Source organism: Accipiter gentilis, chromosome 7, assembly GCF_929443795.1.
Source record: "Accipiter gentilis chromosome 7, bAccGen1.1, whole genome shotgun sequence".
Lineage (NCBI taxonomy): Eukaryota > Metazoa > Chordata > Aves > Accipitriformes > Accipitridae > Astur > Astur gentilis.
In genome coordinates this window covers 37,182,797-37,201,228 of record NC_064886.1, presented here as the reverse complement: position 1 = coordinate 37,201,228, position 18,432 = coordinate 37,182,797, and the positions used below count along the sequence as shown (strand labels likewise).

The 18,432-nt window shown below is 40.7% G+C and overlaps 1 protein-coding gene across 3 annotated transcripts in view; it reads left to right on the top strand.

Annotated features, from left to right (window-relative positions):
* The first annotated feature begins 753 nt into the window (after positions 1–753).
* ADAMTS18 (ADAM metallopeptidase with thrombospondin type 1 motif 18) overlaps positions 754–18,432 on the top strand; it is a 79,228-nt gene continuing 61,549 nt past the window's right edge. For 2 of the 3 annotated variants that reach the window (XM_049805391.1, XM_049805390.1), the window contains exons 1-3: positions 754–984; positions 1,144–1,222; positions 3,122–3,438. In XM_049805391.1, coding sequence (XP_049661348.1) covers positions 1,171–1,222; positions 3,122–3,438 — 369 coding nt within the window. In that variant the 5' untranslated portion in view covers positions 754–984; positions 1,144–1,170. Of the gene's footprint in view, positions 1,032–1,143; positions 1,223–3,121; positions 3,439–18,432 lie in introns of all 3 variants that reach the window. The other variant, XM_049805392.1, reaches the window with a different exon arrangement.

Sequence of the window (18,432 nt, the reverse complement as noted above, 5' to 3'; positions counted from 1 at the left end):
TATAGGCATCAGTGTTCAATATTCAGCAACGGGTCTCGGCTACCACAGCTGGATTTTCTTCCCAGGCAACCTGATCTTCGTTTGATTTGGTCTGGTTTGTCCGTCCTCCTATGAAGCTACCTTTAAAAGTAACAGAAAATAGCAGCATATTCTCTCCGAGTGAATGGTGCTTTGGAAGCTGGAGGGCTGATACTGGACTCCTTCTCCCAGCATCATCACGAAAACTTTTTTGATTAAGCCCCGTGGTCCTTTTGATTAAGCCCTGTGGCTCGGCCCCCCCTCTTTGCACCCCTCCCGCCGCAGCGAAGGTCCCCCCGCTCTCTTCGCACATCGCCACAGGTGTGCCAGCGCTGGCGCTGCCCTCGCTCAGCCCGGCGGCTTCCGCGCTTCCCCCGAGGTCTGCGGCGGGACGGGGGGGGGACGGGGGCCGCAAGCCACCCCCTTTCCCAGGTGCCTCCCCGCCTGCGCCCGCGAGTCCCGGCCCCGGCCCCGGCCCGGCCCCGCCGCCTCCCCATTGGTCCCGCCCGGCCGCCCGCCCGCCCGCCCGCTCGCTCGCTCCTCCGCTCCGCGTCGCCCCCCGGGCGGCGGCCGCGCCGAGACGCGGCGCCGGAGGCAGCGCTGCCCCGCGGCGGCGGCGGCGGCGGCGGCGGCGGCGGCTGCGGCGGCGGCTTAAAGGGTGCGCGCCGGAGGCGGCGGCGAGGGCGCGCTCACCTGGGCGCCGCTCCATGGGCTCCGCCGCCGCGCACGGCGGGGGCGCGGCGCTGCGAGCCGGCCGCCGGAGCTGCTGCGGGGCAGAGCCCAGGTGACCATGCGGGGGATCCGGGCTCGCCCGCCGCACGCTTCGGGGAGCAGGTAGCACGCCAGGTGCACGGCGGAACATGGACTGTCTCCTGCTTGTCGTCTGGACTTTACCTGTTGCGATTCTCAGCGGCAGCTCCATGCAATTCCCGACTCTCCCGTGGCTTGGAAGCACTGTAAAGGCAGGTCGAGAGCACTTTCTTTCGCAGTCGCCTAGTGTGCTTTCATACCAGGTTACTGCACAGTTTCTGGTGCCTTGTCTTTCTGCCTTCCCTTGTCAAGTAAATCTCGCCCAATACTCCTTTTCTTTCTTTTTTTTTTTTTTTTTTTTTTTTTCTCTTGCAGACCCTTCAGCTGTGCTGCCTCTGTTGCATGTCTCATGCAGCAACTTTAACCAGTGACAGCATCAGTGAATTGACTCATGGTTTGTATAGCTCTTTCTGTGTCTGTGTATATGAACATTTGCGTGGATGCTTTTTTTTGGTGGACTGAGCATTTAAAGGGAAGAAGCCACAGTGTTCGGGGAACATAAAGCAAAAGCAAGTTGGCTGCTGTAAAATAGCTAACCGTGGGCAGAGATTAACTTGGTAAGCCCTGTGTGCAAAAGCTAAAAGGAACAATATGTAACAGCAAAGCGAATGAATGAGATGGTAAAAACATCCACGTTTACATGTGCGATTAGAAAGATGAATGAGTATGTAGCCCCCACAGCAAAACCTCATGCATCTGTTATGGAAGCAATGAGACAAAAGTAATGAAAAGATTTGGGTGGGAGAGCGGAAGAAGCCGTGCAATGCAGGCTAAGGGAAAACAAACCTGGAGAGAAAGGACTTGTGTGAGTGAGAGCTCAGGAGCTGTTTGTTCCCAGGTTGCAGAGACTAACACTTAGATGCTGATGACTTTGGGAAGTTGGAAGTGCAGTATATGCTTTTTATTGGGTGCGAGTGGAAACAAAGTACAATGGAGAACCACACCAGGGTGCAGAAAGGGAAACCCTCTTGCACCCTATCATCTGCTCACTGGGGGATTCCCTCTCTCAAGCAGCTGCTTGCATTTTTTGGCCACCAGCCTGCTTAGCGTCCTCAGCTTCTGCCGTTGATTAACACCGCTCAAGGAAAGTGAAAGTTCTTGGGGTAATGGTTCCACTGTCTAAAGAAAAACAACCTATCACTGGTTATGTTTTCAGCTTACTGTGTGTCCAGTAAAGTCTGTTTGGGCAAAGAGATTGATAGTTTTTGCAACATCTGTTACAACACAAGAAGGGGGGGTGGGGGTGGGGGGTGGGGGGTGTGCATATGTGTCTTCTTTTTTTAATGGTGTTATTTCAATTGAGGAAGAGAAATGAATTGTTTTACTGTCAAATGCATGGACATCTTTAAGTATTCACAGAGAAATACAGCTCAAAAATGAAATGGGGTTGGGAAGCAGTTTATTCAGCATAGTTACTCCTATAACCAGGAATAAGCGCAAAGGTTGTAGTTCAGCAAATGGCTAAAATTCAGACCCAGCTTCCAGGATGCAAGTGATCCCTGGATGGCTAGATCAACAGCAGTGGTAATGTACTTCAAGCTAGGCACCTGCTTATACAGCTAGCTGAATCATGGCCTCTATTTTTTCCTTTCTTAGGTGGTTGTGAGTAGATCTTAGTCTTCTCCTCACAAATAGTTTTGTAATTTTTCACATATTTTATCGAAAACAGTAAACTTCTTTGACATGCAATTAGCAATGGCTGACTAAAGGTTATTAGGTAGGATGTAATCTCTTTTTGCTGAAGGTCAGTTACAATTTGAAACCCAGTCTAATCAAGTCACTACAAAGAGATGAGGTCTCACTCAGTTAAGGCATTAATAAATTAATCCTTTAATCCATTTGAACAAGTGGTACAGTTCTACAAAGTCTCAGTCATGGCTACCCCTACAGTGATATAACATTTGCTGCATTCTTAGGGAAGGAAAAAAACTCTCAAACCAGAGCAGCCTTCACATTTGACAGCAATTAATACAAGGGGAGGGGAAAATCTACAGATCTGCTGGTGATGACAAATGTCTTCAGAAGAGCGATTGTGGGAATGTTCACAGCTATGCTAGTTAGTCTGTACCTCTCAGTAGGGCAGAAAGGAAACAAACACAGTTTGAGAGCCTGTGTGACTTAGAGGGGTGAATTTATGCAGTCAAGACTATACACACACAGCCTGCAGAGCTTTCAGGCCATTCCCTACATCAGGGAATGCTTCATGCCACAGTGAAAGCCTGGTGCTTACCGAGTTAGAATGACGCTTACTTGTTGGATACAAAAGCTGATGGCTAACTTTTTATCATTACAGATTATGTATTTGTGACACCTGTCAAAGTGGATTCCAGTGGATCGTACATTTCACATGATGTTTTGCACAGTACTAGGAGAAAGAGATCAACTCAGAGTTCAAAGAGTTCCTTGCACTACAAATTTTCAGCATTTGGACAGGAACTTCACTTAGAACTTAAACCTTCAACCATTTTAAGCAACAGTTTTATTGTCCAGGTACTCGGGAAAGATGGAGTCTCAAATTCTCAGGAACATGAAATTGAGCAGTGTTTCTACCAGGGATTTATAAGGAATGATAGCACCTCTTCAGTAGCAATATCTACATGTGTAGGCTTGGTAAGTGTTTATTTAAAACAAATCAGCATTAAAAGTATTTTCATACATGGAATAGTAGCTGAAGGTATGTAATTTGTATAATATTCAGGATACTATACACCATTTGGTGATTTTCGTAATACCATTAGTTGCTATTGCATTTAACAGAAGAGGTTTAATTATAGCCAATGAACTACATCACACCCTTTGTATTTTTTTGATCACAGTCTTTCAGAAAAAAACAAACCAGAAGACTAGCTGATAGTCCTAGTAATTATCCCATAGCAATTTTCTTTTGTTATGGTTTGTGATATTTTATACTTTTTTGCTTGCTCTTAAGTATATGCTCTTCCCGCCTTTGTGAACTATAATGAATAAAGAAAAAAAAAATCAATCCATAAGCTTGTGGGAAAAAAATATTATACCTAGGTTTGTCAACTGCTTTAAGGAAGGGTGAATTTTCTAGTTCAGCAGGAGTTATGAACCAATTTCCCTTTGTTTCCTTTGACATTTCCAGCCTCATTTGGGTTTATAAGTCTTGATTAGTTGATTTCTTATGAATGTCTTAAATATCATCATTGCATATTTTCCATTTATAGCTGTCATCCAAGTTTATGAAAAATTATTATTCACAAATTATTTTTTCAAAATACATTTGACAGTGCTCATTGCCTGCAGAGAAGTCTTTACTGATGTAATTCAGAAGAATCATCTACAGAATTAATAGTTACTGATGTTTTTTAGGCTTAAGGCCTTGCACTTGCAAAGCAATCTCCTGTGGATGCAGTTTAAAGCAGGGACATTTAGGTATATGAAGCTATTTGTATGCTTTGTGGTTGACTAAGGTCCAGAGGATATGTTGGGTCACCCTCTAGAAATCTGTTTTGCAAAGGTACTTGTCCATAAGGGCTATTAAACTGTGTGACTGGACCAAAAAAGGAGCACTTGAGACACACAGTGTTTCTTTTGAAATAGTAGTCAGTGACTTCAGAAGAGGGTGGCTCATTAGGAAGAGCTGTTGAATACTGATAACTGTTTGAAGTAGTCTGGATTGTATTTTCAATGCTCTACTTTTTTTCTCAGCAAGTTAGAGGAATTAGTATCTTACAGTTCATTTGAACAGTTGCAAACCTGACTTTGGAGCAGGTGCCAGAAACTGGAATGAAGCTTTCTTTTGGTTTTTTTTTTGTTTGGTTGTTTTTTTTAAGTTGTGTTTGTAATGCTGAATTGTTAATATTGGATGTGCTTCGTTGTTTCTGTGGAAGCTTCATTTTCACAACTGCTAGCTTTTACCATATTGATTCAGAAAAAAAACTGTTTTCACTTACTGCAGTGTTTGTCTTTTCCTCTAAGAGAAGTGCTCTACCTACATGCAACAGTTACGGTTTGGGTGATCTCCCCTGTTTGGTCACATTTTGTTTTTTAGCATGTTTTATGAGCTAAGTGAAGCTGGGCTTGTCAAGTCTTGTCTGGAGAAGGAAGGTTCAAATCTGCCTCAGGTCATAGAGAAACAGAATGTGGTGATCTTAACTGAGACTGAAATGGATCTTTTACCACTGTCTCGACATAGAGATTGTTATGACTGGCAAGCTTCACTTAGAAAAGATCCAGAAACTGATCAAAAGAGAATAAATATTGTGGCATGAACAAATTTATTATGGCAGAACCCTTTTCAGTACCTAGATCATCACCAATTAGAATCTCTCTCTTTCTTTAATCAGTTCCAAGGTTCAACAGATTTCACCGTAAAATGTTGTTTTAAACTGGTAAATGAAGTAAACCTTTACTTATAATAATCTCTGCAGAGTAGGTATCACAAATAAAGTATATTTGTTCCTTTCTCCCTACCTATTTATTTATTTCAGTGCACCTAATGAATCCCAGGCAAATTATCAGCAGGATTCTTAGTCTCTCAGTTTGCAAGGCTGCCTTCTTAAAAATGTGTCATCAGCTGTCTGTAACAACAACCACGTCATTTTTTACTGTGATCCAAATTCAGTAATCATATGTTAAGTCTGGACGCTGTGCTCTGATCAAGAGAATCTTGTGAATAGCTTCTATATCCTCTTTGCACCAACTACTTTTGTCACTTGGTTGCCCTTCTTTCCTATTTGCTTTGTTCACTGCAATTAAACCGAAAGTGGTGTTTCTTCTATATGGTTGGTAGCACTAATCTTTCCATTGTTCCTTTCATTAGCAATAGCTTCTCTACAATAAAACTGCAGTGACCCATTCTTTCAAGCCTGGAACACCACAATGTGATGTGGAAGCAATTGCATTTCAATAGACTACAGGGACTCTTTGATCTAATTTTTTGGATGACCTAGAGTATTCAGTCATTCAGCTGTCTGTTACCTGCCATTGCCTGCAGAGTAGACTTTTGAGAGAGTCTATATGAAATGGTTTGTTAGGCAGGATGACCTTAACTTAACACTGGAAAGGAGCAAGAATTTGTTGCTTTGGTATAGATCTATTAAGAGATGTGTGTATCTTAAGTTTTAATAGCTTAGTTGACAGTAAGGCCCCACATTTTTATGCTGATTTGTTGATTTGAGACCAAATGTTTCCATCAGTCAAGACAATTTTCTTGATGTGTCAGAAGGCAAAACTGGACCTATGCTCTTTATCTGAGTAAGTACTCTAGTACATTAAGTTAGCATTTTAGGAGAATGTGTACAAGTTTACTAGGAGTACTGTCTCTTGTCTTTTCATCATCACAGTGTTTAGGTGCTTTGATTTTCAACAGGAAACTTTCTTTTTTCTGTCTTCTGGCCTTTTCTGCTTCAGTCAGTATCCTTTACTTGCTGGAGTATCTGTTATGCAGCAAGAAAGCTGTGATTTTTTTTTATTTTTTTTTTTAAATGAAATTAACTTGTATGCAAGAAATCTTGTTTAGATCTTCCTATGTGTCTGCTTCACCATCAGGCATTGAGTAGCAGCATCACTCTCAGTGATAAAAGAGTATGAGAGATTTATTAAAATTCAGGCTTATGTTGTGTTCACACAGGCTTGCTCAGTCATTTTATCAAAAATGCTCAAAAGATGGATGTAGTTTGTACACCTTCAGAAAAATGTCTTCTGGACGATCTGTGAAGAATATGATACATTCCCTCCAAAGAAGTTGTGATAGTTTTTCTCATTTTCCTATATTTTTTTAATACATTCACACTCTCAGGAGTGGGGTTTTTTTTAACGCTTACAACTTTGGATCAATAAGTTCATTTATGTTAGTAAATACAAAACTAGTTTCTCTCTTTGGCATCATCTTAATGTGTCCCAAATAGAAATTAATGCAAAATTTCAACTCCTTTCTCCATTGGTATTCATTGTTATTTTTAATAAAATCCTTCTGTTACTCCAGCATGACTTCTGGGAGTTTCGTTCAATCCCTTGTACTCTCCTAACTGATATATCCAGGCCATGTTTTTTCTTGCTGCTTCATCCTCTGTTTAAGTTCTCCAATTCAAATTCTTCATTCTTCCCAAGTTCAGTTTTTTTCCAAACTCCTGACCTGAGCTAATTCTTACTTATTCTAATTATATGTTTTTATTACTATTATTATTTAGTAATATATTATTACCTATAATTGCCTTTAGCTATCTAATTGGGAGGCAGACTATGGAAATCCACAGAATGCAGGAGGTTTTCAGTTTTTCTGAAGGAGGCGGTGCTGGCCACTGTTAAAATAAGTTGTTTTTTAGGACTTACTCATTGTAGCCATATCTGTATTCCTACCTCATTCCTCTTGCCCCCTTCCCCATTCTCATCCACATGTTGTGCTATCCCATCTGCATTAAAAATAGATATCTGTTGTAGGTTCACCATCTTTGACTCCACTTTCATGATGACATTGTCTCTAAAAGCCTTACTACTGTCTTCCTAGTCTGTGTATAAACTGTGTGTTGTTTGTCTCTCTTTATATGCTAGTTTTTGTCTCCTTTCTGTCTCCCTACATTAGGTCTATGTATACATAATCTCTTGTATAAACTGAGTTGTTTGCAGTCACACAGTAAATCAGGGCAGAATACAAGAGAACCCCAGAGTTGTCAGTAGTACAGTTGTGTTCTAGAGACATTCTTAAAAGTAATTTATAACTGTGCATTTAGGAGCAGAAGTCACATTCCCCTTGTGAACAAGAACTCACCAAGTGAAACAAGTTTACACTATAGTCCAATACACAACATAGAAAACAGTGAACATAATGAATGAGTAGTTTATTTTATAGCATTTGTGGGGATGTTGCTGCTATTTGGTGGAGAAGCCAGGTGGGGGTATATAGCAAGTACAAAACATATGCACCCAGCAGAAAGAAACATATGTACAACATAAAGGAACTCTCCTGCCATTACATCGCAGAGGAGACATGCATGTGTATTTTGGGTCAGAGAGAACAGTTCGTGTCCTTTAAAACTACGTGATACACAGTTCTATTGTTCAGGCCAAATTCAGCCCTAAGTGAACGCACTAGCATGGAGGCCTGAGAGACTGCACCTGCTTACGCTGGAAGTGAATGTGGGCCATTCTCTCCCTTTTATTTATGTACCTCAATTAGAAGAGTGGAGTCAGCTTCATGCACTAGCTAGTGCCCTCCTTTGTTTTTGCTAAGATGTGATTGAATCTTTCATTATAAGGGGCCTCTTTCTCTTGTCTCAAGTTCTGTTATGTTTGTTAGTGTCTAGTCAAGGGAAGAGAAAGAGGAGGGAAGGATGAATCATGTTACACTCACCAAGCTGTCAGAGGAGTCTACGACTGGAGAACGGGTTAGATGTAGCACTGAGAGATAAACAGGAGATGTATTAATTCAATGGAAGTTGTGTGTGCATGTCTGAGGGCAGGACTTTGCTCAAACTATCAAAGAAGCCACAAAATTAAAGCTTCTTAATGCAGTCTGGCCACCTAAGAGGCAGGCAGGCGAGGCAACTCATGTACCCATTCTTTGTAGTCATTTAATTGCACCCTGTATTAGCATTATTTAAGTTCATGCTAACAACAGCCTCTTATTCCTAGAGCTCACGCTTTAAGTCCAATTAAATATGTTGAGACAAATCCCAAGGTTCTTATGCAGACAAACTCCCATCAAAATCAGTGAGCCAGACTGCTGGTAAAAGTACAGAATAATTGCTGTTCACAGTGAGGTTCCTTTAGAAACCTACAGCTGTAAAAATAGGACAAAATTTGGCCCAGTGGGACCTTGAAGATAAACTAAGTACAGAGCTGGTGATTTGACTCATTCTCAAAACTATTTTGCTCCATCCAGAAGCCAATATACAAATCCTGTATTTTCTGCCATTATAGCAGCACAACATGAACAGCATCTGGCATATGAGTTCTTTGACTTTCTTTATATTCACACACCATTACATCTCCATCCTTTATAAAATACAAACTGTGTTACAGGTTCATCATTTTGTCCACTGTTTTGATGGACATTTTGCCATTATTCACTCAATAATATGGTAAAGATGAGAATAAGAAAAACCTTTAAAGGAAAATGAGGTGACAATGGGAAAAAGCGATATTCTTGAAGATATTTTAAATTATACTAGACAAATACCAGACACTGTTTCTGGTCTCAGCATTGAATTGACTGCTGATGGGGAATGAATTGTGTTATTAGATTATTGGTTGCCCTTCTCCATATCTGTCTGTAAGCTTTCTGTTTAACTCTGGCTTTAGCTCTATAAGACAAAGATAGTGTTATCCCAGGCATTTTGACCCTACTGATTCCTGATGGGTAAGAAATGGAATTGAAGAGAATTAATGATGGAGAAATAATCTGCCTCTGCTGGACAGGAAAAGTACCAGAGGTTACATTTCTTCCAGGTTTTGTATTGAAAAACCTGGAAACCTGGAACATCCATAGAGGACTGTCACTGAGAGCACTTTGGCTCCATCAGCCTGAACACAGTGGGCTGTGGACACAGAACAGCTTGCAAGAGTGCCTACAGGAGCTGGTCCTCTCAGTCATTTTTGCCTGCTCCATTATTGCTCAGCTGGCAGTAAGAGCATGGAAGTTGTTTGTTGGTGTATTTCAGACCAAACTTTAGGCTGTTGTGAGCACTGCTGTTTGTACCCTTAAAGCAGTTCTGGAAACAGGGAACCCTCCATTTGTACACAGACCCGCAGTTCATCCTGGCCTTTCTTGTTAAGCAGCAGTCTTACCATAAGTTCTGAAGAAATTAGTAGATTCTAGCTATACTTGAAACATCAGCATTTTTCTTGCTGTAGCAAAGTCTTTCCACAAAGCTTAGTTCCCACACTTTCCCTAGTCCATTAAAGAAAAGCTTATAGTCAAATGCTCATAAGGGTCAGGAGAGGGTGACCTGTCTGCACAGACTTGACCTCTTCATAACAGGATGTCTTTGATGTAAACGAGGATTTTTATTTTAAGAGCCACTATTTTCATTTGGATCATACCATCTCTGCTGCCGAGAGGCAACATATTCTTTTCTGCACAGCTGTGAGCTGCTGAACATCTAAAATATTTCTCTTTTTTGAGGCAGATTCTAGTAACTAATACCAGCTCTCAGTCACTAATAATTAACCCAAACAATGTTTTATTTCTGTCTTTTTCCTCTTCTTCCTGCACTTCAGAAGTATTTGAGGAAGATACCAGGCTTGCAGACCTGGCGTGTAAAGGCTTTTGTTTACCCAAAACACAATGACAGTCTGTGAAACTGTAGTTGAAGTCCAACTCAAGCAGCCCACTCCTAGAGCTCTGTACCTGACACATAGCAGTAGAGCGGAAAGCACAGGAGTATCTTGGTTATGCCCTGGCCCTGCTGCACAGTCCACTTAATTTGAGCAAACAGTGGTATCAAAACTGTTCTTAAACATTTTTTTTTCCCCCAAGCTTACTTCCTCCTTAGCCTCTCTGCAAAACCAGTGCCCTGATTATGATGACAGCTTTGTGATTTGCACACTTGTACTCAGTTGGGAATTTGACTTTGATTCAACGTAGGCTGCCCAGTCATAACCGGTCTGGATGGTCACTGGGAGTTTGTTACCAGCTCCATAAGCCCCTTAGTCATTTTGGCACCTACAGTTTTTGTTTGTCACAGTTGTGTTTAAGTCTACAAGATATTTAAGATAATGTTTACTAATTTGCAACTTTTTAGGGAAGGGTTTGCGTTTCTGTGGCACAGCATGTCCCATACTCTTTGAAAGAGATGGTAGATTGTCCAGTACTGCAAACAGTGAGAGAAGGATGGAGGTCTAAAACCTGTTTTTGATATCTGTGGTTTTGAAATTTGCAGTCCATGGATGGGGACATGATAAAAGCTGGGACAATGCTAGACAAAGGCACCCTGAGCTGTGATGCCAATAATATATCGGTCAATTCTTTAAGACAATTTCAGAGCTATTTGCATCGGATTTCATTCTCTCCTGAGCATGAGTAATGTTGTTGACTTACAGATATATCGCTCTCGAGGGATTTTCTAGAAAATACCTGCTTTCTCTTTTTAGAAGTTGCAGAGTCCAGTGATAACCAGACAGCAGTCCCACTACAGTCAGCAGCCTTTTTAGTCGTTAGAAGTACTTCCTCTGACGTGACTCCTGACCACATACAGAAGTTATACAGAAGCTGTTAGCTCTGTGTACCTCACTTTGTAATGGTCTTCTCTCAGTGAGCTGGCAGGAGAGGGGTTAAACTTAGTTATGTCTGCAGTGAGACTTAGGAGTGGACCTACAGTGAGTTTTATCAGCTGAAACTCAGACTTCAGTATCTTTTTACTCAAAACCACTCATTTTGTGTTAGGAAGGCTTTGACTAGTCCTTAAATGGTATCTGAACTGAATTTTAATGGATAATTACATTACAAACAAGGTTTTCCTCTGTCTTTTTGATCATGTCAGTGGGAGCAGAAATGTTGGTTCTTTCTTGCCTTTTCTTATCCCGTTGTAATCCCAATTCTGTTGCTGCAGGTCTACCATAAATTACAGTATGCTAAAGGAATTTCCTATTGATTTGCTTTGACAGTGATTTGACCAGCTATGTGAATAGCTGATGGAAGCAGAACTTATCTTTGGTTCAGGCAGTAGAGCATTGACTAAAGCTTCGAGGTAAACATTTACAGAAGAAACCTGAAATCATAATGCCTTGCAGCTCAGCACAATTTACAAACATGTATTAATTAAGCTTCAGTACTGGCTTTACTGTGTGTTAGATGAGAACAGCATCCTGGCTCATAATAGGTTGACATCAGTAACCTTTTATTGTTTATCATGCTCGGAAGTCACTAAGAATGAGGGTGCAGAAATGTCAAATAATCAGGTCATATGCAAGTGAATGAGTCTTGATGGTTGAAGCGCAGTACCGTGGGAACCATTATTGTCCAGAGTAATTTCTGGAACGTGAAAGTTAATTTCTTTTTTACAATGTTAGTTCATAAGCTAGGGAAATCTACAAACAAGTTGTACAGTCAGATGAATGTCCTTTTTCTGAATCTCATATGTGGCTGCCCAGCTAGTTCCTGCCAAAAAATAGTAAAAGAAAAAAGTCTGATGACAAAGATAATAGGTCTTGAAGTTATTCTTACTGGAATAACAAGGCCCAGCACAAACCTGCTTAACAGAAGAGGAAGCTGAGGCAATAAAGTGATATTTACTTGTACAGACAATAGGGCGTTGCCTTTTCACTCTTCTGTGGCATTAGCATTTCTAGCTGCCCCACTATGTACACAGCACACTCATGGCTTTATTCTTTGAGGACTGGATTCTTGCTGTTCACAGCGGGATCACTTGAATGCTTGTGCCTGCCTGCCTAATATATGTTAATTGAAGGACTTTTGTGTCTCAACATCTTTATTAATATTAATGGCATGAGATTTTTAATGGACCTATACAAAATATGCTTGACCTAGCTTGAGCCCTCACTTTTGTTTTTATACTCTGCAGCACAGTGTGGCATCCAACTAATTTAAGAACGTAATATTATATTCTGTGGCAGAATACACAAACTAATGAAACATAGATTACTCTTCAGATCTGCAGTTTCTTTACCATGAGATATAGAATTTATATAACACCAGAATATGATTTAGTTTTTTAAAAATAATGAAATTAAAAACAGATTTGCTTTTTCTTCATGCAAATTGTTGCACTTCAGTGAAAAGAGTGAGCACTTAAAAATAATTCTATCTTGAGCAGGCTTGTCTTACGCCACACACTCATTCCTTTTATAGGAAGAAGTCATCAAAACAGTAAGTCTTAAAATTAGGCTAGACTGAACCTCAAGAAATACTTCAAGTTAATATTGTAATTGAAGTATAAGCTGGTCATGGTAAGGGGTAGGTATAAATGCTGTAACACAGTCCTGGAGAAGAAAGTTTAAATTTTTCTAAAAATGTGGCTACCCAGTTTCACTTGTTATTAACATTTGACAGAAAGTTATGCTATTTGTTTTGTTAGATGCAAGTATAAATTAAAGATTAAGATACTGATCTTGGCCTAGGGACGAGATGAATTTTTTGCAGCCCACTGTGGACAAGAAAAATGCTTCTGTCACTTTTCCCCTTTTTTGCTACTTTTTCTGACAAAGGATCATTCCTTGTAGTCTGCTCTATGTTACATTGTTTGCAATAGATGTCTATGAAATCACTGTAGAGACCAGTCTACCACAACAGTATCTCCAGCCTCCAGGTATTTTTCTCTGTTTGCTGGCTTCTCTTCATGCTAGAAGCCATGCTGAAGGCCATATGAATATTTTCTGCACTCCCAGCATCATGCACTGATGGTCAGATTGTTAACCTGCCTCTAGCAGCAAAAGCTTGAGCAAAGGGGCAGAAGAACAATTTCCAGGCTGAGACAGAAGTGAGCAGCTGATGTCTACTGATTCCTGCAGCACAGTATCTTCCACTCTCATAGACAGGTATTTGCTGGTTTATGGGCTTCATCTAAAGCTTGTAGTAAGTAAAATGTTTTATGCTGACTGCTTTGGATCAGAACCTGGCCTCAGGAGAGTTTTGTTTTCTTCCTCTCTACATCATCTTGGCCCTTGAGTCAAGACACACACCATTTCTTTGGGAAACATTACTACAATTACAATTTGATTTAGAAAGACATTTTGCAAATGGAAGGTACCACTGGCTCATCAAGAAAGTGAAACATATCCATTTCTACTGGCAGACCCCAAAACATATCTTGTAAATAATCCAAGGTGGTGCTGTATAATCAGATTTCACTGAATCAGAAGTGAGATGGAGGAAAACGGCCTACTTGCAGGGCAAAGAAACCCATCTGCGGACTGAGCCTATGCTGTTCTCATGGACCACTTGGACTAGTAACAGCCAGGAGTGAAATGAGGGAGGAGTTCAGGCAGTTTCCCAGAGAACCAGCTGCTGCTACTGCTGCTAGAAGATGCACTGAAATGCTTGGTGTCTGGTGCTTGCAGCTGCCAGATACGTTTCACTGTACTAATGCCAAGAGTTTTCATTCTGCTATGCTGCCAGAGTGTTACAACAATGACGGAGTAAAGGAAGCACAATGGCCACCAAAAAATACGAAGTCAAGAGTAAATGTAAAGAGGTTACTTGCCCTAATCCCAGTCAGGTCCTGATAAAGTCAAGCCTGGCATTGGGAGTAAAAGAGGAAAGTAGCTTTTGAGGCTTGTTTACCTTATTAGACAGGAGATGGACTTCACAGTGTGCAAGGGTATTATCACTTGTCATCCTGGGAACACCTGTGGAACGCAAGACCTCATTCATCTGCTCTTGACAGGAGAGCCAGATAATTGTAGAGAGGAGAACATGTAGTCTGTTACAGAAATAGTTAATTGATTCCTCTGATTCCTGTGATTCCTCTGTCTTATCATTGAGTCCTGGGTGGTCATTTTAACTGCCTGAGGCACAGAGAGTCCTGAGGGTCTCACTTAATGAAGACCATCCATGAACCCAAATATGGTGGGAGCCATGACAGAACAGCGTACAGTTGGTGCCATGTGTCACTGAACATCAGACTAATGGTATGGTGACAAAGGCTTGCTTTCTCCATCAGCCTGTGCAACAGATGAAATAATACCAACGAAAGGACAATCTGGAAAAGAAGCTGAATCAGAAAGAGAGGCTGATAGATTACCATAGACAGTTGAAGCTGGGAATAAAAATGTGCCAGACTTTGGTCTTGGCCTATGAATATTGCACCAGTTCTATTTACAGGTTCTCAGCTTTTGGGTTATAGTGCCATGAGAAGTTTATTTTTGTTGTCATTTTCCAAGCATTTCTTGAAAACTAGCTTTCTGGTGTACAGAATAACACCACGACACTAAATTAATTGGAAATAGCTTGAGGGCTGAGGGAATAGTATATTTTTTTTGTTGTGGCTGTTCACATGATTTATTTAATCATTTTAAAGATTAGTTTGGGAAAGTCAGGAACATGCTCTAATGTGAGAAACAAAACAGAAGGAAATGTTATTCACCCAGAATGAAGGTCTGACTTCTGCAAAGTAGCATTTGTGCATAGCAAAGTTCACTCTACCTCCACAGCCCTACTTCTGTGTTAGGTTTAACAGAAGAAGATGTGGAGCATTTTCCCATGGGGCTATGTTTCCTGCTCACCATCAGGCTGCTCTGAATAGTGCCCATGGGCTCCAAAACACCTCCATGGATATGCCACATGCCCTTAATGACAGCTTAGCCTCTGGACCTGACTTTTTGCATTTTACTTGCCAATAATAAAGACGGTAAATTTATATATACATACATACATATCTATACCAATGCACTGAATTGGTGCCAATCCTTTAAATTTGATTTTACGAAGGACAGTGCAATTCAGTGTCCATTGTCTGTGAAATATTAATATATTTGTATTTCTGTAAAGCTGCATGAGGTGATGCTCTTTCTGCCATTCAATAACTATATTATGTGCTAGCAACATAGTAATTATCATTTAAATAAACACCTTTGTGTTTCTTCCAGGAAGGGACTTAAATTTTAAAGAGAAGCTTGATGTGATTTGTCTCTGATTTTTGTAGTAGGTGGATGACGGATGTAGGGTTATTGCAAAAACTGATAATGTAGAGGATGTATATCAGTCTTGCATGACTTCTATCATTATATGTTAAAAGAATAAGTCACCCTAAGTCTGTAAATTACCTTATAAAATTTATTTACTCTTAAAAAAAATCAAATTTATTTTGGATTGGTGAAATTTGTGAGAATTAGTAATAGTATAAATAATTTGAAAAACTATGGAAGTTCAGTGTCCTATTCTAGTCTTTTTGAGGGATTCGGTGGAGGTGTATAAAGAGGAGCCCTGGACAGGCAGTGATCAAATGTGGAATCTTGGGCTGAAACTATTCCAACAGGATGGGGAGTGTAGTTTAAACCCTCTCTTATCTTACCAGCGTTCTTGTGCCTGCTAGCTCTCCACAGCAAGATGGTTGATTGATTCATAGCTACTGATGGGCAGTTTAAGATTACAAAGCTTTCAATTTCCTTGTTCCTGACAGATAAAGAGGGTGGGCATTTCCTGATTATATGGTATACATTCAAAATATTTAAGTTCCCTATGGTGCTGTTTGTGACTAATTTACTTCCATAGCACATTAACACTGCTGGTTTTATGCTGTGGGAGGAGTGTATAGTGTAACATGCTGTGAAGAGAGGAAATGTTTCGCAACAAGAGGTCCTTCTGGCTTTTCCTCTGTTTACGTTACCACCTGGAAAGAAGAAAGGTGGAGTAAATGACTGATGATCCAGATGGATTGCACGGAACACTCACATCTTCAGTCATGACACATTAAGCTGGGCAAATTCACACAGAGAAGTGGCATGATTGCACTAACTCCTGGAAGCACATATAATCTTATGTAGGAAAATGTGTAGGCACAAATAGGGCTTGAGTACTTTCATGGCAGTAGTCTTTTGGCAGGCAGTGCCCTTTTAGTGGCCACTGAGAAGCCAGATTATTTGGGGGAAAAGTCAGGGATACACTAATGTGAGGTACAGGGGCTTGAGGATTGGCTCTAGCAGAGAAGTTAGAATCTGAGAATTATAAATCAGTGACTGTGCAAGTGACACGGAGCTTCAGAGAGACTCAGAATGGGAGGACCACATTTTCCACTTTTCACGTTCACTTTTCTAATTCTTGCTTATGAAAGTAGGCAAATTATCTCTTGTTTATGGGAGTTTGTGGGCTTTGACACACTACTTATTTGACTCATGCAGCACTTCTCAGCACACCAAGTGTATCCGGATTTCTAAGTAAGGGCTCAAGACACAACAGCAGCTGAGCTGCGCAGCACTTCTCTCAAGTTATGCGTGAAGTCCACAGAGAGCAGCCGCTGGCTGCAGTGTGGCATGGAGTGTACTTAAGTCTTCTGTTCTGTGGTGTCAGGACAGAGCAGAGAGCACACTCAGGCCCTGGGACTAGGCACTACATAGGAGATTGAAGTGTCTGTAATTCTCACGGAACTACATAGGAGATTGAAGTGTCTGTAACTCTCACACACTTCCCTGATGCCCCAGAGCCTCTGCGACCTTGACAGCACATTCCTTTTCTTTGAACCTTTTTCTTACCAATGCTTAACTTGACCTTTGCTTAACCTACAGTTCAGTAGATTCATTGCAGAAAGAAGGTCAGGCTGCTTAGGAAATTTTGCCTCCTAAATCTTCTGCTGATTTTTTTTTTAATCATCCTTTTATAACTTTGCAGCATGCTGAGCTGTCAACAAATTCCATATAATTGTATCTCCCTTTGACATTTTTATTTCAATAAGGAGGCCTATAGTGTTTAACACAGTGGCAACATCTGTGGCAATGATTTCTAAATTTCTTGGACCAATTTAATATAAAGAATATCTCACAGAAAAAGTTGCTTTCGGGCACAACCCTCCCTTTGTCACTTTACCTTTCCTATTTCCTGAGATCTCAGAGATCATCACAGGGTTACTTAGATCTTTGGTGCTCCACAGACTTATTTTGAGAGCCTAATATCTAAGGTAGTGCACTGAAAACACTCTACTGTCCAAATGCTTTCATGAAGAAATGCTATTCACTTGTTTGAAAATCATAGCAAATGGTGCTTGCTGACACAGCAATCAAAGCTCTCCCTTCTTGGATTAGTTTCTGCGGGACTCTGTAGAAATGGGAACCTTTACATCCTCTCCTCAGCTGCTTCTGTTCTCATTTCTGATTCTCAGAAATGTATAATAGAACTGATTTCTTCAATGAAAAGTCGTAAGTAAATGTCTTTTCATACTTTTCTTAAGACTCATCTGTGCTAAACAGTCACATAATTCACAGGCTTATACTAAAGTCTGCTTACAGTAAAATCAGTGTAACCTTTCATGACCAGTTTAGTTCTGCAGGCCTATTCAGTAAGTACAAGTCAAACATGGTTCTGAATATCTGAAAACTGTTGTGTTAACACTCCAAATACTGGTTTAGACTTGTATGTTGTACTCTGACCTTGTCAGTAGACAGGATGTCGGGAGATGTAAATTGATGTATTGGGTTGAAAAATGGATTCACCTCACTTTATGCTGAAAATCTGGACAATATTAAGGTAGTATTACTGTTTCAATTTTAAGATAGTTATGGCATGACGTTTCATTTCGTACCAAACCAGGACCTCTTTATGGCAGTTTTTTGCATGTCATCATAGTTATTTCTACTGCAGAGATTTCTGTAGTAAGAAAATTGTACTGAAAATTATTTCTCCTCAAACTTTCATTTGTAGTAGTATTAAAAACTTTTCTAGTCTGGAACAAATCCACCCAGGTTTCCTGCTTTTAATTTCAGTACAGTTACACCAGCAGAGCAGTTATAGCATGCTCACTTCTGTGCATCATTCCCTTAAAATAGAAACATGGGCTAATTTGTGGGAGAGAGGGGTGTGAATGAGTGTGCACAGTTTTAAAGGAGGACAAGGATTAGTGCAGTATGTCTGAGCAGTGCCGATGGGTAGCATTAGGCTAGAAGCAGGAAAACAAAGAATCTTTGGACCCATGGTACACTTGGCAATATAATATTGTGAAGGCAGGTTTCATGGCTGTAAATGGTGCCTACACC